The following is a 27726-nucleotide window of genomic DNA, read 5'->3' as shown; positions in this document are numbered from 1 at the left end:
TATAAATTATTTAGTGGTCTTAGGACAATACCAGGTGGTAATTCATGTGTAGTAATGCCTTACGCATCATTACAAACGAGAAAACACGCACCCAAAAGTTAGGTGTCTATACTCCTTTAATAGAAAACGCCATACATAATATGTATATAGTTAAAGTCGCAACACAGAGACATAACATTAAATTCTGCTCGGGTGCCTAGCCATGTCGGAATTGTGGGTAATGAAAAAGCAGATGTTTGTGCTGCACAAGCACGGTTTGATCAGATGCAACGTGAACATACAGCACAGGGATTGTTTGAGGTTAATGAACAGTAGTGTGGCAGTCTGCATAGGAAGAGCAGGAAAACAACAAACTTCATTCTGTAAAGCCCATCTTATGCGAATGGAAATCATGTAGACATCAACAATGTTTCACAGAAGTTATTTTATGTCAATTACATATCGGACACACACACATCTTGCACATAACTTCTTACTGACAAACAAAAAAGCCTCTCTGCGAAATGTGTGGTGATGAACTCACTGTAAACCACATTTTAATTTCATGTGCAAATCTTGAAAGGCAAAGAAAAAATTATTTTGCATCATTTTACAATGAATACATTCCTTTACACCCCATGTTGCTTTTAGGTGATCAAGCACTTGTTGATTTTCCACATATTTTTAGGTTTCTCTAGGAAGCTAGTGTTTCAAACAAACTAAAGGTATTAAAAGCTTCGTCTTTAACACAAGACACTCTAACCCTGTGTTTGGCGCATCGTAGCCTTAGCTTCTTTTGCGCCATTAAACTCGGTATCAAACTAACATAATGTCACCTGTTGGTAGTGGTTTGGTAATGGCGATAGTTGATTTGCTTTCATTCACAGGGCGTAAATGATGTAAAAAAATAGCAACAAATCAGTGGAGCATGTTAGCTATATAGTGTCATTCACCAACACTGGTGGTTTTGGTGTGCCATATGTAAGTGTTAAAGTTTTGTTTAAAGTGAAAAAAAAAACCAGTAAATTTATGCTGAATTCTTTTCATGAAATTCGATTTTAACAGAAAAGATCAGTATCCTTCAGATATGCACCATAGCTTGCTAGCTCTTCAGTACGAGTTAAAATTGTCCACAAGAGAGAATTAACAAGATGTGCAAGCCAGGAGCATGGTGCGACAACAGGATCGCCAAGGCTCGCAGTGACCAGAGGCTCGCAGTGACCGCAAGCTCAGGTAATAAAAAGAAAATATACGCGTTGATGAAGCGCAGCCTTACAAGGGCCATGTTCTGGGTTCTTCAGTGGTTCAATAGAACTTTCATTGCTGATGCCATCGAGCAGACTACAGTCGCCGACCGAATTTTTGGACTCAAACGGACCCAGAAAATGGTCCGAATAATTGAACAGTCCGAAAAATCTATGCAGTACAAAAAAAATCACTTTATTGAGACGAAATCGGCTTAAAAATGTCGCTGATTTTTTTCTCTTGCTGGCAACGATTTGCACCTGTATTTGCACCAAAGTTGTGCTTTCACTGTACACGCTAGACAGCAAGGTCACGGCGTTTAGTTGAATACTTCCCACGCTTCTTTGACGGACCCGGCAGGGCCATGCTGTCCACAACTTGAGTGTGCACCACACCGCTCGTTAAACACACGCAAAGACAAGGAACTTTTCGTTTAAAGCGGTGGAACCGCCGGATGCAGTCGCAAAATGGCGAACGGATGTAACTTCGTGAAGACTAAGCGCCACTCGGTCAACGCGGTCGGATTAACCTAAGTGACGAAACGGCGAATGGCAAACGTATGAGACCCGCCGCGGTGGCTCAATGGTTAGGGCGTTCGGCTGCTGATTCGGAGTATCCGGGTTTGAACCCGACCACAGCGGCCACTTTTCAATGGAGGCGAAACGCAAAGGCGCCTATATGCTGTGCAATGTCAGTGCACGTTAAAGATCCCCAGGGGGTCTAAATTATTCCGGAGCCCTCCACTACGGCACCTCTTTCTTCCTTTCTTCTTCCACTCCCTCCTTTATCCCTTCTCTTAATGCGCGGTTCAGGTGTCCGCCGAGATGTGGGACAGATACTGCGCAATTTCCTTTCCCCAACAACCAATTTTCAGTTTTCAATGTATGAGACAAGCGATAACTGTCCGCGACATCATTGGTGACAAAAGCAAGTTGACAGCGATGACAATGTTGCTGCCACCTAGAAGTGTCAGAGATCGCAGGGACCTCTACTGGTAAAAATGAGGTACAGAAAGTATGTCAAGCCAATCCAACTGCAGAGTAAATCCATCTCAATTCTAAATGGCGGCTTTCACGCCGGCGAAAAGCCGATAAAATGGCAGATTTTGACCCGCAGGCAACTGAAATTAGTCTGAAAAATCGAACTTTCGGACTTTTGAAGTCCGAAATATTCGTCGCGAATATGTATGCGCTTCTATGGGGTGACTGACGGTGCCCCATCGAGGTCTGAAATATCCTACAAGTCCAAATTATTGGAGTTCGAATTGCCCGTTGGCTACTGTATGTGATCGGAGGCCCTCTGGCTCATTCTGGATTTAGCCTGGGTCACTTTTTCTTTCGTTCCAAACCGAAACTTTGTTCTTGTGAAGCATTTGATGCTTTCACAGTTCATTCCATGACCGAAGGAGTGCACAGTGTGTCATGAGGAACAAATACGCTTCCAATTATTTCTCACAACAAGATAGAGCTATTCCGACATGAATGCAGCTAGACAAGGTGTGGGCAAATGCGTATGTATATTGCTCCCCTACTGATTTCGCTTGCATTTTTTGCTAGTTTGTTTGGGTTTTTGCACAACCCAGGTTTCAGGGTTGCAGTTATATTTACGTTTTTGTTTTACGGTCCAATTACTTCCATGCTATTACTCTTATTTCTAGGTGATAGTATTTCATGTTGCAACTACTGCACTAAACATGACAATTAGGTATTCAATTCCACTTGAACTGCTCTTGCCAACAAACAAGCCAAGGTAAAGTATACGTGAATAAATACTAGCAGTTGAAAGGCCCCATCTGTGGAATCTTCTCCTGCGAGGATATTCTTAAAGTAGTAGCTGAGTTGCAAGCAGTTGGAGTTGTAACGCTGTGCTCTTGCTCATCCGTGCACCCTCTTGTCAGCATCACCCGACCTCTCGCAGACCTTCACGAATACAAGGAGAGAAGCTGAGTCTGTACTGTTGGCCTCACAAGGGAAATCGCTCATACCCACTCTGGGGCATCAACCAAAAATCGGGCAGAGATGTGACAATGCTCACAAAGAATAGCTTATGATACTAAAATAATTTATTTTTCCAAGAGGCAAGTGGCCGTATAGCGTCATTGGGCTTTGAGGGGGTGAAATTAGAAAATGGAATCAAATAATTGGAGGACATGAACTCTCTATCGCAGCAGCTCTGTTGTTTTTTATTATTTTGTTTTCATTCCCGTTTTTTCTTATCAACGGCAAGTCTTTGTTCTTGGGTGAGACAGTCTTGTATTGTGTGTCTACTGCATCATCAGCTCCTGCAAGTTGTGGACAGTGTGGCAGAAATGCATGGGCAAGATTTTTCGTTTATTCAGCCATACCGTGAGCTTTTTTAGGTCTTTACTTTAGGTGATTTAGACCATGTGCTAACCAAGACACACGGCATGTTTAGGGAACGTTTAGAGTACCAGTTTTACTTGTGTGGTGACATCCTTCAAAAAGTTGTGTTTTGCAGCCAAATGCATTGTGATCATTGGGAAAGTGCATCAGGCACAAATTTTATCATCGTTGATTCAGTGTATGTTTTCGGCTGCTGCTATATATTTAGCTGCACTATGAATCACCACTCTGACTGCTTTGAATTTCAGCTTTATGTGCTATGCAAGATGCTTTATAAAAACTGTTTGCAACAAAGCACTTTTTTTTTTTTTTTGCAGAGGGTGTAGATCATGCTGAAGTTCCCGATCTGACTGAGCTCATCAAATCTCAGTACAGTGTGTACAAGGTATGTATGTCTGCTCATTTTTATTGGCTTGTTTTTCATGCTTTAGTTTAATTCACTAGTGTATTCAAGGACATGAGAAAGCACTGATAGCACAAAAGACATTCTGGAAATTTTATTGTTATTTATGAATTTGAATCGGCCAGCTGCAGCCTCCAGTCAGCGCAATGCATTGCATGTGGTCATTGCTTTTGACACCCTTTCCACTTGCAAAAAAAAAATAGCTTGGGACCTGTATTGTAGAATCGAAAGGTGATACCAACTATACAATGTTATCAATTCAGTGGACTGCTGGTGTTTTATGTTGTGGAGATGGCTGTGATTTTGCATCAGCAGTTTTCTGGCGTTTTCACAGGTGCAAGGCTGGATGCAAGGTGCTTACACTTCTCTCTCGCACTCGAAGTGCAGCCTTCTTGGTTGCCATTGCTGTGCGCTTTTGTTCTTTCACCAATGCGCCCCCTTTGTACCATTTTGTGCCTCAGCAGTGAATTGATTTATGAGCTGTACTGTTTTATCTGTTGCACTAGGCTGCTATTGATTGTGGCATCTCATATGTCTCCGTGTAGCATAAACATAAAGATCACCCTTTTGATACTGCAGACTTTGGTCAATGACATCCTGTGCCAACCTGGAGACAGCGTCCGACTCAGGGAACTGATACCAGTAATGCTCATCTGCTGCTGTCTGTGCCGATTCATAGAGCCAGGCTCCCTCCTCTTTGGCGATCTTCAAGAGTGGATGAAAGAAATCTGCAAGCAGCAGAGCATAAGTAGGCCACTTTATCTTTTACGGTGGTTCTCAAGGCATTCAAGTTTGTTGCAAGAAGTACGGACCGTAAAGATAGGAACCTGCTGTGTTGTGCGCAATGTACACAGGATGCAGCGAGCCGTAATTCCTGAAACTTTTTTGGAACTTGAGCCATTCAAAAACATTTGTTAAGGCCTTTCAAACGGTATGTTCTTCAGAAATGCACCAGTTTCTCATGACATCGTAGATGCAGCATGACGTTTTTGTGCGAACATGAGCGTGTGAGGTACGAACCATAAAATACAGCCTGCATTAAAAGATGCATTGGAATGTTATTTTGCTCCCTGTAACACATAGCGTGCATCTGTACTTGCTCAGTTATATTTTCATGAAAACGTACCCTAGAGTCTTCCTGCATTGTGAAGTCTCAACCAAAGTCCCCCCTTGCTGATACTTGACTATAGGCACATTACGATTGTTTTACATCACAAACAACAGTGGAACCTTGCATTGGCCAGTGGCAAAGCACGATTCTCTTTTTTCAATGGCATCTGGAAGGCAGACATCAGTCAAACAGGAACATTTCATTTGCAAGAAAAGGAGAATTGTACCTGTGGCAAAGCAGCCTGCTTATCGCAGTCTCTCATATAATGTGGAGCCAACATGACAAGTGCACGTACATGTGAAGTCTACTGAAATAATCATGTTCAGTGGTGCCTGACAGTGGCCTTAGCTTATAATCAGCAAGAGAGGGTGCTTACATAAATGGGAGGCTTTGTCGGGACTTTACGTTGATACTGAACAGGACTGCCCTAGAATGAACTCGGCCATGGCTACCAAGTGCGTTATATTTGTTTGTTTTCCTTTTTTTTTCTCATTGTGTTCTGGTGGCTGCAGGCGTGACGTTGCACTAAGAATAAGTTGTTCTGTTCTACTCTACTAGCTGATCCAGCTGTTGCGCGCAGCCTGCTATCTTTCTACCTGACTGTGAACCATCAAACACATGACTGTCTCAAAAACTTTGGCAACATTGCTGTCAGCTGCCATTACAACCTTGGAGATGTGGATGAAGTAAGTTCCTTTTCACTAGGGGTGCGCAGAATATTAAGAATTTCAAATATGAGTTGAATGTATTTGTATTTGGTTTATATTTTATTCGGAAAATGATTATTAGAAAATTTTCAACTAATCGGCACCTATCGAATATTTTTGAGTTTCATCAATCCTACCGCGGTACAACCACAGTGTTTGGGCAAATTATCCAAAGATCGAGTTTAAAGTGTCAGGAAAACAGTAAAAGAAGCGTTCTTTTTGCTCTCTTCTCTGTTCTTCACGTGGACCAGTCACAATCCGCAGCTAGTGTCATCGGATGATGCTAAGCTTGGACGGTACGCAAAATTTCACAAATGGGCTTTTCCACATACTATACACACTACATAAAAAAATGATGGCCAACTTCCTGCATCTTATAAACAACATGAAAGCTGCGTTTTTTTTGTTTTTTGTTTGTTTGTTTATTCGATCCATCTGCAGTGCGCTTCATAGTTAACGGCCACGCTGATGCTACTCATCCTGTTGTATTCACAACTCTTCTAGCGAAAGCTCCACCATCTTGTTTTAGTCAGCTGTGATATGTGGGGAAAGCTCGCTTGCGGAATTTCTCGTGGTGCTTTTGAAGTGGTGCTGAGTCTAGGTGTCACTGGCAGGGTATGATCGTGCAAATATCATGCCCATTGCATAGTGTGTTGTAGACATTGCACCTCTTAAATCCACTAAACCGCAGGAGTAACGACAAATGGAGGGCCCCTGTCGCTAGCACAAAAGATAGCCTGCCATGCAGTTTTGCTTTCTGAGCTTCGCCGTCAGCCTGTGGTGATAGAGGCTATCTGCCGTGCATGTGCTAGCCAACCGAACCTAGCTACGCATCGTTTTTGGATGCCGATTGGTGCATCGCTGGTCATTCCTTTTTCTTTTTAGAAGCTTCCTCGCCATTCTGGCACTAATGTGCGTTCCATTTGCTGGCGTCTATTTTGTTTCCCCAACACTCTGAAACAGTGTGCTTGTCATGGCCTGTTCCTTGTCGGTGCAGTAGAGCACAAAGCTTCACCGCATTTTGTACAGTCTTTTTCTAAAAGGCAGGAGGGCATTTGTTAATGCGACATTCAGATAATTCTTAATTTTCTTTCGGTCCCTTGGTGTCCGAATTCATGGATTTCATTTTGTCACTCATTTTGCATAACCACGTTACCGGTTGCATAATATCATATTGTCTCATCAATTATTATACATTACCGTATATACAGCACCACCCCCCTCACACACACGCACGCCTGCACGGTGCTGAGTCAATCTAGTTTGTTCAATTTCGGTTGCAAACACCATACTTTATTTTGAAGGGAATGAAATGAAGGCAGCAACGATTGCCTATTTATTTCTTTCTAAAATTTTTTTTCATAATGAACAGTGATTGGAAAGCATTCTTTCTTCATATTTGTATTTACTTCGTATCTGAAAACCTCAATATTCGCGCACCCTTACTTTTCAAATTGCTTCGTTTCTTGGATTTCTCATTCTATTTTCTCCATTTTTCTGTTGTTCTCACTTTCCTATAGGATGTGGAGCTTTCCACAAAGCAGGTGTTTTCTCTAATCAATGCCAAAACAGTGGCATCACTGGTGCCTGTACTTCTGGAGCATGTCCACAAGATACAGGAACGCGTCGACTGGTTGCTGGCAGTTGTCAGGTCCTACACAAACCTGGAGGCTCGCACAAGGGAGAGTGAGAGTGAAGGTAGTTTTTCATGCTTTTCTTCTCTGCTTGCAAATGCAAATAACAAGCTTCAGGCAGCTATAGTTGATCTGTTAGAACGTCCATACTATATGTTCCCACAACTTGAAATTGCCGTATAATCTCGTGTAAGGGCTGCACCTGTGTATGGGCCGCACCCACTCTTTTGGACTAGATAATTTAGAAAAAATAGTTATACGTATTTTTTAAATTCGTGGATGAACTGCGCCTTCAAAATTCACACCTGAATTTTTTTTTTTAATTTGCGGCCCTTGCACGAGTTTATACGGTATTGATACTTTTGCTCTTGCCACTCAGCCTGAATGTTGTGACACCCTGTATGTCTTCAATGACAGTCTGTTTGCTCTCTAAATGGTGTCAGGTGACTGAATAAGTTCAGACAGGTACAGACTGATGAACGGTTCACTGCTTACAGCACAAGTAGTCAGTACACATACCCATGAATGATTTAATGCGACAGTGTTAAGGAGCCTGTGTCGCAGAAAAGCTGGTGCCGTTGTCGGCATGATTGACCGTGAGCAAATAATCCTTGAAAAATCTGCATAGAAGGTGGCCCGCTTAAATGGCGGGTGGGCCACCTAGGGCATGGGACCTTGTGGCACCATCACAACCTGCCCACTGGATTGTGAGCAAATTGCCCATTGTGGCAAATGGCAGCTAATTTAAGGATTGTTCGCGAGACATTGCTCAGCAAGAGCAACACGGGTCCCACAAGCCCCACCGGTGGCAGCACGTGCCATCGCAGGGCAGTATTAAATTGAGTAACCGCTGCACCACTGCACCAGGAGTGATATAAGGGCTGCCAGGAATTCATGAATGTAAAGTAGAGAATGGCCAATTCTGCATATATGGGCATTAACCCATTAACGCTATCGCATTATACCCTTAAGCAGTGTACCCTCCAATTTACTTTAATGGCAGAACCGGCTGGCATGATTTCCTGGATAGCTTAAATAGGCAGATTTATCCTCACAGTCATTCTAGAAAATTTTTACAAGAGTGACACTGCTTAGGAACTACCGTTTGATTTTTCAGTAGTGTGCTTCACATATTTTTTTTCATCTGACTTGTCCCTAGTCTATGCCCTCAGTAATCAGCACATTAGTGCTGGCTTTAGTATATTTCTTTTTTGCTTCCTTGATTGTAAATGAAATTTAATTTATGTCATCATTTTTCATTATCGAAGCAAGAGCACGCTGTCATGGTGCCGAGGCTTTGCTTTTGTCATTATTTGAAGGTATGAAATTTAAGAGCACCTTGGTTAGTTGGTCATGAGATATTGTCAGGCACTGTGGCATTCAGATTCTTATTGTTCTAGTACACATGATCAAGAAATAAGTTTCCGAGGATAGTAGACTTTTGGGCCACTTTACTGATGCTGTTCTGAAAAGTGCATAGATAGGTAGGAAGAGCCACCTATTTTGTTCATAGTGGAGGTCACTAATTTTCATTTTAATCGTGTAAAAATTTTAATGTTTTTAAATTAATTTGGATATGTTCTGAAAAATTGCAAAATATAAATTTCTTGCCATGCGCACATGGTGTATCCTTGAACCTGTGCTTCTTATTACTGCTTAATTATTGGCACTCATAAAATGTTCGTGAATGACTCTTGGCAAAGCTTATTCAAGACAATCTTAAGAGGTAGTCAAATTCTTCTAAATTATTTTAAGTTATTTTTATGCGTGTGTGTCTAAAGCATGTGTATTCCACCCACCAATTGGATTTTTGAGAATGTGTGCTTAGTAGGTGGTAGCTGATGAAGCAGTTTCTCCATTAGAAAGCGCTCTTTCAGAAAACAATATTATTTAATTGTAGTCCTGTCTCGTTAGCATGAACGCTTTGGTTCCCAAGCAAAACTGTACATAAAGCAAGTCGTCAGTAATAACGAACAGCTAATAAAAAATAAAAAAACATGCTATGATTAAGGCCTGCTTTTGTGCACACAGGTGGGTGGCTAAGTTGAACATAGGCATGATTTTGGGAGCTACAAGCCCATTATTCTGGTAGGTATTGTGCTTGAAATAATGTAGTGCAGCTTGATGGCGCCTCACGGTTGAATGATACCACGACTGTTCACATCTTGCGACTGCTCGCTGCTACAGCACTCAATCAGCTGCTGACAGCTGCTGAATGCAGCTTTCTACTTGGTACAAGCTGCAGAGGGAGTTCTCATTACAGTCAGTCATACAGTATGGAAAATTGTGAGGCATGTCAGTTACGCACTTTTGCACTGTAAAGCATGAAACCACAAAAGAAAAGGGCCAGCACTCAGCCATTTGCACTTTTTCACAGCAGTCCTTTAGTGCCATGTGGCACTGTCCAATTTTTCCCTGTCCATTGTCCGGACTATGAGTTTTCATACTGACTAGGCGAAATACACTGAAAAAGTTTGTTCCCCAGAAAAATTATCCATACTTCGAGTCGTTCATATTAACTCGGGCCATATTGACAAGACATGGCTGCGTATGTAAGACCATTAATTTTTCTGCAATTCCTCGACTGCACGAAAAATAGCAAATTTTAGAATTTTTTATGGAAAAGTGTGTTTGCAGCCACATCTTCTGTTTATGATATTAGGCACATCGCGAAAAGGGGTTTCTTCTAATTTTCATTGAATAATTTCAAAGTGAGTATTTCGAATACTTCTGATACACAAAAAAGGTCAAATGGTACAATAAGCAGTTTCGGAATCGTGTTTTTTGAACACACAAGGCCGCAGTGGCTCGGAAGCGGTGGGGGGAGCCTCTGCACATGCGTAGATCGCCCTGAGGACGCCACAAGGTGCCAGGCTCCGTCCAGATGTTTGCACTCCTGCCACATCGAGACCAGCCAGCACGTGCACACTGGCGTGCGCCGAAACGGATCGCGCTATGCTAAATCTCTCCTTTGCTGCATGCTGCCGTGCTAGTTACGGCGTGTGCGCACTGCGGGGAGCACGGCTGCCGACACCTGGAAGGTACAGAACTGGGCGCAGCGCTTCCTCCTGCTCAAGTCTGTTCCCATGAGCTTGCGCAGACCGGCTCCGGCATAAGTGCGAGAGCACAGGCACGTGCCATGGAGTCGGCTCTCTGGTTGTGTGCGCATCGTGGTGACATCCTGGAGGAGGTGTGCTAAATCGAAACCACATGCAGCAAGAGTTCCACACGTGTTGTTCGCTGGAGTTCAATACTTTGTGATTTTGAATACAAACATTCAAATCGAATCGAATGTCGAATACTTTGCTATTCGACCGAATATTAGAAATTATCGAATATTCGCACGTGCCTAAAATGATATTGTGTGTGTGGATATCAGTAAGAATGATAGAATGATGGGAATGTGATTAATTTAATGGTGTGAATTCTGTTGAAGGGTTGAATCTAGTAACAAATGAATTTATGCTAATGCTTTGACATGCCTGCTGTCCCTCCCCCTCAAGCAAGCTAGTTCGTGCTGTGGCTCTTGCAGCTCCGCACTCGCACGCTTGTTTGGGAAGAGTTCCGATGAAGGTGCTTGTAGCTCCATATTTGCAGTAATATAGCACTTTTTCTTTCTTTTTTTTCTTAAGTTGTTTCCTTCGGAAAGAACCTCATGTTATATTTGGAACCTAGCTAGCTATGAATGCAGTGCGAATTTTTTTTTTTCACTATTTGGTACAACCACAGTGTGCTCACCTAGCAGGCTCATGAGCTGCGAGAAAAAGCCAACTTCCCTGCGACCTTGGGCCATCAGTGCGAAATGCGTGAGATGCACTGGCAAGAAGAGTTGCAACCACCTAAAAGTAGAGAAGACGGTGGAAGAGCCATGACGGGTAGGAAAAGAGGAGAAAGGGTGAAAAGACACAGAACTGTGCACATAGAAATGCGAAGCAGTGAGGCAAGAAGCGATTTCACAGTGGCCATTGTTGCCCGAAAGGCCAAATGCATTCACGCAGAATATTGCAGATTCTTTGCCCTTAATTTGCGGAATTTTAAATTTTCTACTGCAGAAAATCGGGGGTCTTATTTATATAGATGCACCATTCAGGACGATTTGAAATGCACTGAGAATATGGCAAATGTTTAAAAATTTAACATAATCAGAAACACGACATATCTGAGTGAATCCCTGTCACAAATTAGCATTTGCAGCCAGCAGCTGCGTTGCGGCAGTAATGTTTTGCACAGACTAATTCAAACTTAATTCTTGAAGTATGTTTTTCTTTTTTTCTTCTTTAATCCGTGTTGTCTGTTTTGGCGTTGTCCAGTGCCTTGGATATGTCATATTGACCTTGTCTTCCTACCTGTTTTGGTAGACTCCACCACATCCTCAAGGCAAGTCCAGGAAGTGGGCCTATGCAGGCAGCTTGGTTACTTGGTGGCAATTTTTGTGGAGCTGACCCAGTCTCAGCTGCCGGCTGGCCAGTGCACTGAGACTGTCATGAAGCAGCTTGCGCGACTCTACAATTCACTGACTGGCCTCAGCAAGCTGGTGCGTAGAGACTTGTTCTCTGCAAGTGGAAATGCACAAGTTTTAATGCGAAGAAGGCCTTCATCCTCTTCTCTCAGTGTGAAATAATTCGGATTCATAAAACATGTGCTTCTTTTAATATGGTATCTAATATGGGGCTCAAGTTTATTTTGAGGAGAATGCCACACTTGCAAAAATCTGCTGATTTGTGTTGGGCTAAGTGAAGAAGTGTTTCATCACTTTTAAATTTACCTGTTTGACTAGCAGCTTACACATAGAGCCTTTCATTTTCAGCTAAAATGTTTCCCCGATTCTTACACTCCAAACAGATTGCTTACATGTCGGATTAAACCTGGTCGCTAGCTAAAAATATGCTTTATGGGGAACTTTGTTCTCAGGTGCACAAAGTTGAGAATACCACACGATAATGAGCGAATATTCTGTGCTTATTCCAGAGCGGTGTTCTCATATAACTGATGATTTTAAATCTCATTCTCTGCATGTTCATGGTGCGAAATAATGTAAAGATCAGTTTGAAAAGTACATTTTTGGTAGTGAGAGGCCAAAGCGCAGAATAAGCAGATGTCTTATTGTCGTCATTGTATCAAGCGCTGCTGGTGCTAACAACGTCCTGCCCTAAGGCTCCTGTGCATCTAAAACGGACAATGATGTTGAATGAATGTCTTGACAGTGTGCAAACAAAGGCAGACGGGTCTTGCATGGAATGGAAGTGCTGTGCTGGAGATGGTAATGCATGCACCGAAATAATTGTGGTACCTAAATGAGAAAAAAAAAATGTTGAATATGATAAAGTTTTTAGTGCAGCCTGCATTTGCATATTGTTTATAAAAAAATAAGGAAAAATGCACCATTTTAGGTTGCATACAAAAATGTGCGCTATAGTAAATTGTCATTTGCTGCACAAAAATTACTCAAAAACCCCTGAATTATGGAGCCTTTTTCTGAATAGTCTCATTTGTATCCGAATTTAAGCTCAACAAATATCGCCCAATTTTTATCCCGTGAATGAAAAAAAAAAATAGAAAACGAGGGGCTCTACATAGACAAGGCTTACAAGGGTAGAAGTGTGGGCCAGTTGGTTGTTAAAATCTTAAAATAGCACCTAAGACAAAGACACAACAGGACACAAACGGCACTGTGTGTGTCCTCTTGTCTCTGTCCTCGTCCTTTGTGCTATTTCAAGATACAATAAAAGCTCGTTTATTCAAACTGCATTAATTAAAAAATCCGGATAATTCAAACAGCAGGTGCAATCCCAGCCAACACCAATGTAAGTCTATGGCATCGCACGCTCGCACCGGTTAATTTGAATGGGCTTCTGAAGGGAGGTCACGTCCAGGTATGACCGGCACGACAACTGATCGTCCCAATAGCCTTACTCAAACCTGAATTTCGTAGCCACACCACATAGTTTTGGTTTCGCTTTTCTGAGCTTTGTGCCAGCCTGCATCAGCCAGCCAAGCAAGCCCTGTTATGCGCCGTTTTGGGCGTCGATTGGCATGTCCCGCTAGTCTTTTCTATTCCGCTTTTTTTTTTCTTGCAGCTTCAGCGCCGCTGAGCATTTCCGTCTCCGTGGTTTTTTCGTTCTTCTAGAGCACTGAAACTGCGTGGTCGTCACATGCCGTTTATAGTTTTTGATGTGAAGCATCCTCACATGTGACCTTGATGCTTGTGAGGTGGGCAATGCAGTAACGGTGGAGCTCCACCTCTAAAAATAGTCATTGTCACGCTGCTCTCATTTCAAAAGCAAACAACCATTGGCCAGTCTTTCACCAAATAAATTTGCCACGATTAAAGGCGCTCTTGTTAGTTTTTTTGGGGTGATTTGATAGTTCGGACTTTCAGATAATAATAACATTTTTCCTGGTTACTTGAAGTTTGAGTTAACGAGCTTTTACTCTATATACTGGGCGTCCCAGCTGAAGTCTGCCAAGGTTTTCAAAGTGATGGAGCATCCTATCCAAGTGAAACCAAATCAGTGCTGTTAGGAGTCACTTATCTGCAATATTATTTCAGTCCGCTAAGTTAATTACTGCCAATGTGCTAACTTTTCAACTCTTGGCTTCAAGAACGAAATGGCAATAGGAAAGTTGTATTTAGCATTGTAAAACAAATACTACGCTTCACTTTAGGTATCGCTTTATGGGCTTTAGAAGAACACCCATGAAATATGGAAATTGCCACGTGACAGCAGTGCTTTTGTATGTGCTCTCAAATGACTAAATCCTTTGAGAAGTTCTGTGCTAGGGGGCTTTGATCACAATATGCGCCAGCAATTGCTGATGTACTATGCGAACCAAGCATATATGAACGTACAGAATTACATAGACATTGCATTTCTCTTCATGCAGTAACTTTTCATGGGCAATATTTGCTTAGGCCCAAGTTCGTTTATGGGGGTTTAACGTCCCAAAGCGACTCAGGCTATGAGAGACGCCATAGTGAAGGGCTCCGGAAATTTCGACCACCTGGGGTTCTTTAACGTGCACTGACATCGCACAGTACACGGGCCCCTAGAATTTTGCCTCCATCGAAATTCGACCGCCACGGCCGGGATCGAACCCGCGTCTTTCGGGCCAGCAGCCGAGCGCCATAACCACTCAGCCACCGCGGCGGCTTGCTTAGGCCCAAGTTGTGTTTTTTTCTATGTCTTCCGTTTCCTTTTTTCTTAGTCTTCTGAATTTTGTCTTTGATTTTATGAGTGAAGCACCTCTCTATGGGAACATGTTTTACCCCATGTCCTGTGAGAGCCTTATAAGCATATATCACAGCCGCTCGTGCTAGGTGTCCGATAGTTGACAGATACTCGCTTTGCGTGACACATCTCGCAGCTACTGGAAACCGCAAGACCCGTCAGCTTTTGATAAAATTTACTTCTTTTAGTGTGCGTACGGGAGCATTGCTGCTGCGTGGTACTTTTGTTATTTCACATGCATTCTTCTAAGGCCCATAAAAGCTATATAAACAGTACATTATTGCAAGCACTCGTAGTTCTTTTTTTTTAAGGTTGTTATCTAGTTATTTCTGATTAATTATTAATTAATTAAGCAGGCTGAAAAATGTTCTGGAGACTAATCCAAACAATGCCATACTGCATTCAGTTGGTTTCACACGGATAGGATGCTCCTTCCTTTTAAAACCTTGCGTACTTTTAGCAGGGGCATGCATTACTTTTTGCAAATGTTTGTTATCAAGCTTGAGCATGCTGGTTATAAAGTGATTGCCATCATCTCTGACAAAAATTCTATTAGCAGGGAGACAATGTCGTTGTTTTCAAGCCGCACCAGTCTAGTCCTGAGTAAGCATGTGAGAAAGTGGTTTTTTGGTTCCAAGCGAATTTGAAGCAAGTGGTAATTTTCTTCGAATAATTTCGAATACTTCTGGCGCACAAAACTGGTTGAACGGCACAATAGGCAGTTTCAAAATAATGTTTTTTGCTAACATGCTAGGCCATTACATGAAAAAAAAAATGCCTTGAAGCTTTGTCACACTCATTGAAGCTGTGTCGACTTTCTGCAAAAATAGCCATCGGAAATTGGGGGAGCTGACCTACATGCGGTGCTGATGTATCTGTGTGGTGTGAGACCTATTTGTGAGGCCTTTAACTGCTGCTCTTAATTGTGGTTGCGTCGTTGTACAGCTGTTAGTTTTAAGCGGAGACTCCGTGACACCTGCTAGGCGTATGCACCGGATGCCGTATCAGGTGTCGGACAGGGGCACCCATCTCCACGTCTCTCTTGCTAGCTCGCCTTCGTGCTTGTTTAGCGAATTTCACGCGGAGCAGACCTGTGGCAGCTGCAGTTAGCACAGACTTGTTCGGCTGAAGTCAAGGGAGCCAAGTGTCCTCCGATTAGAGAAATTTAGCAAAGTGCGGAGCCACTGTACAAGTGCAGATCGCCCTGAGGATGCCACAAGGTGCCATGTGCCGGCCAGCTATTTGCATGCCTGCCCCGTCGGGACTAGTCAGTGCCTGCACTCTGGTGGTGCGTGGAAGTGGATCGCGTTATGTAGAATCTCTCTGCTGGTGCACGCCGTCGGTGCATGGCCACTGCGGATAGCGTGGCCTCAGGCACCTAGCAGGTACAGATCTGGGTGCCATGCTTCCGCCTGCTTGCGTCTCTTGCCGCGAGCATGCACAGACAGGCTCTGGCATATGCACGGAAGCGCAGGCATGCAGCACTAAGTCGGGGCTTTGGCTGTGTGCGCATCGCGGTGCCATCCCAGAGGAGGCCCGCCGAGCTGAAACTACACGCACCAAGAGTTCCAGAAACATTGTTCGCTTGAGACGAATACTTCCGAGATTTCGAATACCAATTATTTGGATTGAATTGAACATTAAATACTTTACTATTGTCTAAACATTCAAAATGATCGAATATTCATACATGCCTAGTTGTGAGAATAGGTTTATGAATGTTATACAGCTATTAGTATACTCTGAGTAGATGTAAGCATCACGAGCCACCGTGAAACAAAGGCCTCTCCCGATGATCTCCAATAAGCCGTCCTGAGGCAGATGTGCTGCCTTATCCCTCTGTCTTTCCTAACCTTATTACTCCACCTGATGTTCTGCTTCACCGAGTTACGTTTACCATTTCGTTGTTATCTGCTATATTGCTCTGGTCGGCCACCACTTTTTTGTTCTACATATGAGACAACTGCCAAGGAAGCTTCAGATGGCTATATTCATGAGCAGTTTTGTTTAAAAAAAAAACCAAGGGAGTGTAATGTACATGTTTCTGTGCTACTTCTGGTTGTTTGATATTCTCCTTTCAATAATCAGTAAACGGCTTATCGTCATTCAGAATTTTTATGTATTTATTTACACAAGGTACAAGGTTGAAGTACCAATATTGTGAAATTTTTTGGAGAAAATAAGGACTTCTGTTGCCTTGGTGTATATATTCATTTGCACTGTGCATCACGTTGGGTTCATTAGCTCTCTTTCCCAACCAGTGGTCTGTGCTGCCATTGACTTTTCCACTCTTATGACTCCTTGCAGTACTTGTCGCTGTACAGCTCCAAATTTGGGAGCTTCTGCAGCAAGTATGAAAAGCTTATAAAGTTAACGGCTACGCAGCTGACACCGAATGTCTACTCTATGATCACCTTCCTGCAAGTAAGTGCCGCATTTGAGAAAATGCTTTGCAATTTATGGCATAGACCACTCAGTGCTTTGCTGGGTTGTTGCCGTAATGTCTTCTCAATAGTTGAAGTTCAGATCTGTTGGTCATGACCAGTAGCAGTGTGACAATTGTTAAGAACGAGTTGCACATACATAAAAGACGAACACAGGAAAAAAAAAAGGTGAAGGTGGAACGAGCGCAACCTATCGACTAGTTTTATTCGGTTCAATACTGCTTATATAGGCATTGTGCACACGTGCCTAAAAACGGGAGGAGAGGGCAAATCAAGCCTGCACACAAATCGACAAAATCTGTGCCGAAAGTTTTTTCCGCGTTATACAGGGTAACAGAAGTGTCACTAATGCAGTCCTCATCCAGTGCAATGCAGTCATGCAGTGCAGTTTGACTGTAGCGCACTTATTAAATGTGTTTTGCTGTGTTTATGTTATATGTTTTAATGTTTTTCCCTTTTTATACTCTTAAATACCTAGTCTAATGCATTATGTGCTGTCAGTGTAAGTCCACAAGCTGCTGTGTGATAGGACTGAGTAAGGGTGTCTGGCAACTCAGAAAACCTGGAATTGTCAAGGGAAATTTTGAGCACCTGGAGAAATCAGGGAATTGTCAGGATTAGCATCAAAAGGTTGGTGGCCAAGTGAAAAGGGCTCAATAAAATCAACGTGATGGTCCGCAGTTATTTGCTACGGATTAGTGAGTGCCCAGAGCGAAGTCCACGCCGCACTCCTCACTAAGTTCTTGAAACAAAGCTCATGGGTGGTACACAGGATGCAAGGAACACACAGGGACACAGCACCTCTGTCCTTTGCGCCACTCTTGTGGTTTGTTTCAGCAAGTTATGCTCCAACTCGCCCACCTATGGTTCGTCACTAAGTTCTGGCTGGTGCTGACCAAGAACTGAATCTACCTACACTCAAAAATATTTTCTGCAGAAGAAGCTGGAACCAGTAGTGAGCAGAATTAACTTTTCGGTTTATATCCTTACTGCAAACTTCAGATGCTCGGAAGGAAAGGAGGGTAGGCATCGTTCTAAAGGAGCACTGAGGACAACTCCATCTAATTTTTGTTCTGAGTAAAAATTGATTCTGTGGATTTTTCTATGTTGATGTTTTCTTTTTTCAGCAGCGAAAGACTGAATTACTGCTGAGAAAGTTAGATTTTAAAATTTAGCATTTTTTTCCCCATTTAATTGAAGCTTGTAACATCGCAATAGAAAAAGACTTCATGATAACCATTTGGAAGTGGATGGAAACCTAGCCTAGCCTCGGGTGTTCATGCAGTAAAACCTATCTTGACATGCAGCAGCTTGCTAGTGAAAGCGGGCTGTGGTGCTGGTACCTGTGTTTCATTTTTTTTACTTTCAGTGTAATTAGTGTCTTTTTCATTAGTAGATGGCAATTTATCAATACAGGCCAGCTTCAGCTTGTCCTCAGTTACCCTCTAAATTGCTGGAAGGAAAGCAGCAGCTGCTTCCCAAGTCCAAGGTCGAACCCGGACTGCCTTCTGGACTGCGGAATTTTTTACAGTTTTAGTGAATTTTTTTTTTTTTTTGTGGTGAATGGTTCATGTGTACAGTCTGTTACCATCAGCCACTGCATTTTTCTGCCTCTTCTGTGCTCGGGGAATTTTGCCTGAAATAGACAGGCAAGAAATTTAAAAGTCGGCAATCTTGAAAGAAGTGAGTCACTAGATGCCCTATGAGTTGCTACTGGGCTGCATTATCAACTCTGTGACGACCTCGGCGCTTTAATGCTGTACGAAGTGAGGAGGATGCCTCCTTGATGTCAAGCACTTTGAAAGCTCTGGGCGCTTTGCAAGAGCTCTTCCAAGCAAAACACTAGCAACTCAAGCCATACCCACAGTGGCCTGTAAACTTTTGGCATTAATGCCTTCATACATCACTTATGATACGCAGTGAAAAAATTCTGTGTATTTACTGCATTAGTCGGCTTTAACAGTGTAAAAATGAACAAATTTTTTCTCTCTTCCTCTCACTTTTTTTGTGAGGTGTTGCTTCAAGTACTCATATGTTTGTGTACCTTTCGTCACAGTCAGTGCAATTTAAGCAGTCTGCTGCCTCCTACAGATCTGAATGGACATTTTGTTGTAGAAAGAAAAAAACAATCTTCACAGATAGTAAAAGCAGGATCTTTTTTTCTGGTGCACTATATCATCATCATCATTTATTTATTTACCCTTAAGGGCCCCAGGGGGCATTACATAAAGGGAGGGCGGGGGGCGAACAGTAATCATGTCACAAAGAACAAGATTGGAACATAAACTTAACACATGTAGATACAACTGTGAACACTTCAAAAGAAAAACAAGCAAGTAAGTGAGTAAACAAAAGAAACAGAAAGAAAAAGGGCCTTCAACAGGAATTATTTGGGGAATAAATCAATTAACATCTGTTTAAATTTTAGGGAATTAACTTCATTCACAACACTGTCTGGAAGGACATTCCACTCGGCTATGGCAGCTGGCAAGAACGAGGAATTGAACGCATTGGTTGAACCATGAATGCGTATATAAATCTCAATGTGCAGCTTTCCAGCTCTCGACACTCCAGAGGGGTCTGCATTGTGTGCAATAACCAAATGGCTGGTTATAGTTGGCTGTGCTGATTGCCTATGATACCGTGCCTGTTCACTGCCTTTTTCACTTATTTCTGTTTCATTTGTGAGATTTCTTGACATCTGTACATATTGCTGCAAAGCATTGTAATGTTTATTTTTTTCTTGCTCAGTGCTGCCAACACAGCTTTATCACTTTGTCTGTGATGCAAGATGCAACCAGATTTATCTCGAATGATCGCAGCCAGGCAGAACTGATTCTACTTTGGTCGAGACTGTTGTGATTACTTTGCATCCTGTATCTCGAAAGGTCGTTGTCAGCTTTAAATTGAGCACGGCTGAGAGTGGTGGGCATTCTCCTGATGACTGCCAAGCACACTTGCTGCTATCCTCGCAACCGAGTCATTCAGTTCTTTGTGGGCGTGAGTCAGCCCAGTAGAGAGTTTCTCTTGGAAGCCTTTTTGCTGTCTTCCTGACTGCCAGACTGCCGTCACCACCATGTGACAATATGCAGTACCATAAAGAACTGCATATAATGTGGACCTATGTTTAATACAGGGTGTAATGGGTGGGAACAAACATGTAAACAAAAAAATTTCTACAAACATAGGGGGCAATCGCAGACACCGGAACCAACTGGGGGTTAAAAGTAGGGCTAGCACCCGTAATAATGCATCGCAGAAGAAGTTTTCAAAGCAGTTTTCTGGTTTCACGGTGCACCTATGATGTTGTCCCTTCGTGAAGAATAACCAACTTCATCCTAGAACAGATTGTGAAAGTATGAAACATCATTTCGAAGGCAACGTATTTTTAAATCATTGAGTTTTTATGCGTGTGCGGGTGATTAATAGCGAGGCCATAACTTCAGCTGAAAATTGTTTGGATCGACATATGATACGAGGCACAGTTTTCGCATGCTAAAATCTAAAAAAAAAAAAACTCATAATATATGTGGGTCTTTATGATATTTGACATCAAGCTGCATGCACAAGCTCATGTGCAGCTTGTGTGTGCAGAGCACTCATTTCTTCTGCTGGGCTTTTATGTTGCTCCGCAACACATGCCAGGCACATGTTCTTGACTCTTGGCACTAATGCAGGCTGTCTAGTGACCTGTAAACATGGAATTTTAAGGGATATCTGGTGCACCTGGAGAAATCGGGGAGTTCTCAGGGATCTCGTCATAAGGTTGGTCTTGTTGAGAAGTACCTACTGAAAATAAAATGATGGCCTGCAGTGGTTTGTGACTGTACAGCAAGTGCGCAGCACGAAGTCCATGCACTTTTGCATGACATCTTGTCCACCTTGCTTGATTTTATCTGTCTTTTCCTCATCCACGAAGCAAGCACTGCGTATGCTGGTTTGTTCTGTGCTGGTTGCAGAACTTCTCACTAAGCTCCTGAAATAAAACGCACAAATGGTGCACAGGACAGGGTACGCAGGGGAACATTGTGGAAACAGAAAGCATGGAAACAACGGCCAGGAGAAACATGTAAAAGTCAGTAACCTTGAAAAGAGTAGCCCACTAGACATCTTGCAATGGGACGCACCATATTCTATGACCATTTTCTTTATTGGATACGTTGGGTTCAAACATGGATGCCTGACTCTCCAGCTTGGATAGGGTGCTTCTTGTTGGTACTGAGATCATTCTGATGTTTGTCCATGTATCTTCCTTTTCATCTCTCTTGCAGAATGCGGAGTCTGAAAGGGGACCAACAAAGAAGAAACCGCGAAGAGATGAGGTCCAGAAGGTAGGTTTGACAACATTTGGCATGTGCTACTGTTGCTAGTGCATGCCGTATTTTTTTGCTTAATAAACACTCACATAATGAACCCACCTCTCACTTTGTTGTTATAATTTACTTTTATCTTAAAGCATTGGCTTTTCTTAGTTCATTCCTCAGTTATGCGGCAATAACGTCACGATTACGCGCTCGACGAACTTGGCAGAAGCACCAACGGCAGTGGCTTGCTCGGCACATTGCTGCGTGCCCGGCTGCGCCAGTGCATGCTTAGGGAGCTGGCAAGCGTTGAAGCATCGGAGAGGAGTGTAGCAGTTTAAAACTAAATGCTATAAAGCATCTACACTGAAATGCTATGGAGGAAACGGGGCCTTCAGAACCCCAAACGATTTGGTGAGCTCGAAATCTGGAGCAAAAATGCTGGATCCCTCTCACACCACAGCTAACACTCAAACATTCATATTACACACTCTTAACCATGCTGCTAGTTTTTTATTCTCTCATAAAAAATGCACATTTGGCCTTCAGTGCCGGTGTTCAGTACGTTCACTTTACTGTTGCGATTGGCCGACGCCGTTGACTGTGACAAAATCGGCAGATCGCACCGTGATACAGTAAACACATTTGGAAGCGAATGATGCTAAAAACTGGCAACACGAACGCACCTGACCATGAGCTTTTGTTGATTATAGATGTACAAATGAACAGGCAGGTGGACCAGCAGGTGGACATACTATATATAAAATTTTGACTGTTGCTAAAAGATGTGTCTAAACTTTTTTTTCCCCGTGTACCCTCTCCCAAATCGTCAACTTTTTTGGGAAAAAAGTGGGCGCATTACGCAAGTAAATACAGAGTTTCTCCTTCCTTCTTCGGCTGGTGCTGCTGCTCCACTTTCTTACACCACCTGTTTTACATTATTTTTTTTCTTCAAGGCTGTTGTTGCCAGAGAGTTGAGTACCATACCATCCCTAATTTACTCCATTGAGCAACATGAGAGACTTCTTATTCAACTGGTGAAAAAGACAAAGGTAAGGTGGCTTGACCTGATGCAAGGCTGATAATGATGAGTGAGCTCGCGAATGCTGCCCATGCAGGTTAACCTCATGGAGTTTGTGAAGATGAGCACAGCTCGAGACTTCCGTATTAACTCGGCCACAGTTCAAGCTCGGCTAGAAGAGTCTGCAGAAGCCAATGCTAGTCCGGTGAGAAGCACTTTTTCATGCTGTTTGTATGCCACTGAGTGTCGGTATCTTTGAGGGGAATTCACCTGTCATTGTGGGGAAGTGTACACAAGGGTCTCTTTTCCTTATCCTATCTGCATCCACTTACGAAAAGAGCACGAAACTAAGCTTTTGAGATGCCTTTGTGTGCTTGAAGCTTCCAAGCGCGAAGCTGATCCTTTGCTGACTAACATCAAAACGTCTATGAAGTTGATGCTTTGGGCATATGCACAGTTGTTATTTTGCCATGGGAGTGCTGTCGGAGCATGATATGAACCCTTAGATCTCTGACTAGCACATGCAATAGCCTTGGCAAAGGATGATTCAACATCTTATGGGTGGTAATAAGAAAGCTTGCATGAACCTGATGATTTGTCTCAGGATGAGGACAACGACAGTCCGACATCTACAGCCAGCTGTTCAGCGCCAGCATCCAGCGCAGCGAAACCAAAAAGCAAGCGCCTACGAAAAGCCCCTGGCAACAAGAAGTGATCAAGGTGAACAGTTGTGAGGCGCCATGTGAACTGCTGCACGAGCTGGGAAGTGTCGCTACAGATGCTACAATGAAGGTGCATGTGTTTATATAAGGACTGCTGGTGAATCATTTGCTGCTGTTGATGGATACATTAGCCACAGTCGCTTCCTGTTGCTTGACATTGGCATGGCACATCTTACAGGACCACCATGTCTTGCAAGTGCTCATCCATTTTGATGTAGAGCCATCTGCATCCTCTGCAGTCATTTCGAATTTCTTGAATGTAATACTTGTTCATTTCCTAGAAAATGTTTTTCTAATGTCTGTAGTTACACAACCAGACACTACACTTTTATGCATTTCAACTTCTCTCCATATCCAGTTTTGAGTTCAAGCAGGAACTGCTGTACTTAAGAGTGGCCACAAGTGTAAGACGCACTTCTGCTGATTCAGTTGACAGTTAGAGCAGAAAAGTCAAGGAATCGCTGTGTTTTCTAAGCAGTACAGGCTGCATAACACCACTGAAACGGGGTAACATTTGGTTCAAAATTTGTGTACAGTGCACCCGTTGTGTATCATGTGATGCGCGAGTAATCCCTGTAATGAGGCCAGTGACAAAACTGCACCAGATTTTTCGATGGCAAGTCATTGACTTCGAAAAATGTGGTTTCCTTTCTCTTAAGGCTGTGGAGCATATTCATTGCCTTATGCACCACTAAACCCAACACAGCACATTTTCATTGCTTGCTAGTCTCAATATGCCACCCTCATGTAATCAGTGGTCTTAAGCAGAAAAGCATGCATGTGGTCTGCACCCATCCTGTGATGGCTTTAGAGGGCAAGTAGCAGTAGTGCTTTGTTGCATTCTTTTTGTTTACTTTCAGACTGTGCACATCAAGTGCTATGTACCTTTGTTGCATATATTGTGCAGCATGTGTTGTACTTGGAGGGAACACGAGAAATATTTCAACTGGCTCTTAACGCTGAGAAAAGTCGGTTTCAGCATAAAGCGGGAGTGCAGCTTCTGGTTCCCCCTCTCAAGCTCTCTCCGCCTTTTTTTTCTTTTCACTTTGTGGTGAAACCTACATTTCTTCAGTCACAAGCTGGTCTAACCATTTCTTGTGTTCCCACTGAGCATGACACAAACTATGCAATAGCAGCACTGGCTGCTTTATGGCTTTCAGGTGTGTTTTTGTTCTGTAAATTGCGTTGCTTTCAGTGGTGTGCTCCATTTAGCTTGCAGTGATTCTGCCTACTAAAGTGCCAAAACTGAAACCAGAGCAACAAATGCCATGCAAGATAAAGCAACATGGAGGAACCACGTGCTGATGCTCCCAGAAAGAAGTACTTAGGTTGTTAGCTGAAATGTGCAGAGCACGCTTGCCTTTGGTTTTCGGCTCAGTTGTATTGAAACTGCATTAACACATTAAGTTGGGCTTGTTGGTAATAGCTTACTGGATTCATTTTCTTAGCGGTTTATTTACGAACACAGACGCTAGATCTAAGACAGGGAGGTGCCCTTGAGTGATGACCTAGGTTTAGTGTCTGTGTTTATAAAAAGACGCTAAGAAAATGAATCCAGTATTGAAACTGAGATATCACTATTTTGATGATATTCAATGTTGTTTTACATGATTTATAGGTAACAATGCCTGTGCACTGGCTTGCATTGTGTCAGGATCCAAATGAATGGTGAAAAATGAGGGCTAAATAGAACAAGTAAGACAATATAGTCGTGTAGCTGTGCCATGCTAAATGTATATAGCTATCATGTGACTATAAATTCTCACGTTGGTCTCTTTCGTGTGCCTTTCAATTACCTGCCATGCTGTGTAGCTTCTGTTGTGGCAAAATACTTTTGTCGCGCCCACAGAAATATAATTCCAGTGTTGGCCAGTTTTTTCACTGAAGAGAACTAGGGAAGATGTCTTCGTTTTGTTTTACAAAAAGTGAAAAGCAACGTGACGTTAACTGTGGTTTGGGGCAAAGACAAGACAAAAGAAACAACAACACAACTAAGTAGGCTAGCATGACTGGCTTGTTATTGGAATGCAGACATGCCTTTATAGCTGTCAATCATGCAGAACAAGGAACAAACATTGGGAAGAAATGACCGACGTAAAAAAAAGCAGCAGTGTATTTGCTACGCGTAGACTATCCTAATGCAGGAATGCATGAATGCTGACCTGTGTTCTTAGGCCACAGCAATGCAGTTTGCGCATGGAATTTTCAGAGGCGAATCAAAATGGTTCTTCCATTTTGAGTGCCAGGTGAAATCGGAGGAAATGGCAACTAGCGGGAGTGTAGGCAACGAGCGTATGTTTGCAAAGAGCGTATCTTGCGTGTGAACAGATGCAGAGCGCGTGCTGAGAAAGTGTCAAAGAATGTGCAAAAGGAGGGCAGCTGGCCATGAGACAAGGGATGAAGCAGGCAGGGAAAGAAATGAGGACGCTAATTTTGGCACAAGCATATTTGAGACATTTAGCATAGCACATAACATTGCCATAGTAGTGCCGGATGGTCAAGGTGCGTTGGGCGTGCTGCTCACAGCTCACCGGCATGTGGCCGCATCTAGCGCCCTCACGGTCTCGACACTACAGGCGTGGGCCCAGCTCGTGAGCACGTCGCGCCCTCTGGCGCCCTCACGGAGGATTTCGAAGCTATATGCTATTGCTACCTGGCCTTTTTAATACCGCAATCCCCTTTGTGATGTTGTGCATATCTACCTTTGCAACCTCATTGTTGTAGGAGATCATTTAAAACCCCACGTAGTTCATGCAGCCCTAATTGACGCTATTGTTAACTAACACTTTCAAGAAACATGAAACAGGGATATTTGGCCCTCGTTGAAGCATCCACCTTTATCATTTGAACAGTCCTAGGTCCTAGAGGACAGGCCTGGATGAGAGGACAGGCAGAAACCAGACGGACAAGTTTTGTGGGCAAAGGGAGGTGAAATTGTATTCATCAAATGCATTCCTGCACTAACAGCCACAGTAGTGGAGGTACAGAAAGACCAATCCCACTTCCTGCAATGAGATGACAGCAAGTTGGCGTTCATGAAGGAGGCCGACATGCATGTCACCTCAGTATACATCTTGGAGAAAATAGATCTGTAAAATCTTAACTTGTCTTTAGCTTCTTAAAAGTGGCAAATTTTTTACAGAATATGGCATTTTAAAACACTGCTTTTGATGCATAGAACTAACTTAATTAACCCTGTGTTACATGAATGGTAGCCTTAGCTGTTTGTGTGCCATAAAGTGAAATATAACTTTGTGCGAGTAGGCTTGACATGAATAGAAGTCAAGAAAAGAAAACTAATGTCTCAATCAGAAAATTTATCAGTTCGGCATAAAGAATGCAAATGGGCGAATTATTGATAAGACAGGCATTGTGCAAAAATACAATGATAAATATTTTTGGCTCTTTACAGTACACAGGCTTGTGAACAGTTTATATACGAAACTAATTATAAAACTGATATGAAATTAACAGCACATCATTTCACAGAATACACAGCTCAGATAAACAAGAGCAGTATGATAAAATAACAGATTCCAGGTGCCATTGACTGTAATATAGCCAACTGAATCATCAGTCAAGCCAAATTTGATAAGTGTATACAGTAGAAGATACCCTAGATACTGAAACACGTAATTAGTTCTTGGGCGTGGTACGTGCCACTATTCATGGTGCCTTGTTATCTGACGCATTGGATTAATGTGTAAGTTGGCCATATTTATTAAATGAGTAACTCCATCGCGAAGTTGTGATTTTATACCTGTAAAACAAGAAACTCGTATAGAACACTTCTAGGTATAACTCTGTGCCTTGAAAACAATGTTTGTGCAGGGTACGAGTAATCCACATTTGCTATAGCTCTCGGGGCCTGTTTTTCATAGCCAAAGTTTCTGGATGTTACTGTATATAGTGTTACCGCGCACCAAGTAGCAATATCTGGCATCTGATTCAAAGAGCGCATGGCACAGGATAAGCTTTACTTTGGTATGAAGCGTCCATTAGCATCTCCTGATCATTCCTACGGCTCGAGCTGATTTAATTCATAATAAATCTATATGATCATCCCAACACACATGCTCATTGAAGTAAAGTCCCATTGTTTTATCTGCACTGATTATTTCAACTCTCTTACCACCCAAGAGTATGTCGGTACAACATGAAAAACAAAGACTTAGTCTTCATCATGTTGATTGGTAGTGCATTTCTGCGAGACCACGAATAAATCTTCACCAGCAGTTCATTGGCCGCCCAGTCTAAACTGTTAAATTCTGCACCTGAAAGGAAAAGGCCTGTGTCATCCACATAAATGACAAAAATCTACTTCAGGTTCTATTTGCACTACTTCATTTATGTATGTATCAAATATTGGGGGCCTGACTACTTCCTTGTGGGACACTGTGTCGTATTTTTGTCCATGTTGAACTACATTTGCTGATTGAATTGTGTTGTCATCGACAGCTCAAATAACTATTAATTAACATTAGTGCTGTGTCAATCCTCTCAATTTTCCTTTCATTTTTTGTTTGCATGTTAATTAGGCAACAATATCTTGGTTACATGACAAAAT

General features: G+C 42.6%; 1 protein-coding gene and 1 long non-coding RNA gene across 2 annotated transcripts in view; one reads left to right on the top strand and one right to left on the bottom strand.

Moving 5' to 3' along the window:
* LOC144102019 (Fanconi anemia group I protein-like) overlaps window positions 1–25048 on the top strand; it is a 62913-nt gene extending 37865 nt beyond the window's left edge. The window contains exons 23-32 of the mRNA XM_077635283.1: window positions 3905–3972; window positions 4570–4738; window positions 5660–5787; window positions 7329–7506; window positions 11801–11976; window positions 16979–17095; window positions 21387–21446; window positions 22373–22468; window positions 22535–22642; window positions 23042–25048. Coding sequence (XP_077491409.1) covers window positions 3905–3972; window positions 4570–4738; window positions 5660–5787; window positions 7329–7506; window positions 11801–11976; window positions 16979–17095; window positions 21387–21446; window positions 22373–22468; window positions 22535–22642; window positions 23042–23152 — 1211 coding nt within the window. The 3' untranslated portion in view covers window positions 23153–25048. The remainder of the gene's footprint in view (window positions 1–3904; window positions 3973–4569; window positions 4739–5659; window positions 5788–7328; window positions 7507–11800; window positions 11977–16978; window positions 17096–21386; window positions 21447–22372; window positions 22469–22534; window positions 22643–23041) is intronic.
* Window positions 21249–27423, bottom strand: LOC144102021 (uncharacterized). Its single transcript, XR_013308147.1, has 2 exons — window positions 27292–27423; window positions 21249–21396 (listed from the first exon to the last, which is right to left on the bottom strand). It is a non-coding gene; the product is annotated as an uncharacterized LOC144102021 (long non-coding RNA).
* Between the last annotated feature and the right edge of the window lie 303 nt (window positions 27424–27726).

This window comes from Amblyomma americanum, chromosome 8 (genome assembly GCF_052857255.1).
Source record: "Amblyomma americanum isolate KBUSLIRL-KWMA chromosome 8, ASM5285725v1, whole genome shotgun sequence".
In the NCBI taxonomy this organism is placed as follows: domain Eukaryota; kingdom Metazoa; phylum Arthropoda; class Arachnida; order Ixodida; family Ixodidae; genus Amblyomma; species Amblyomma americanum.
This window is presented reverse-complemented; position numbering and strand designations above follow the sequence as displayed.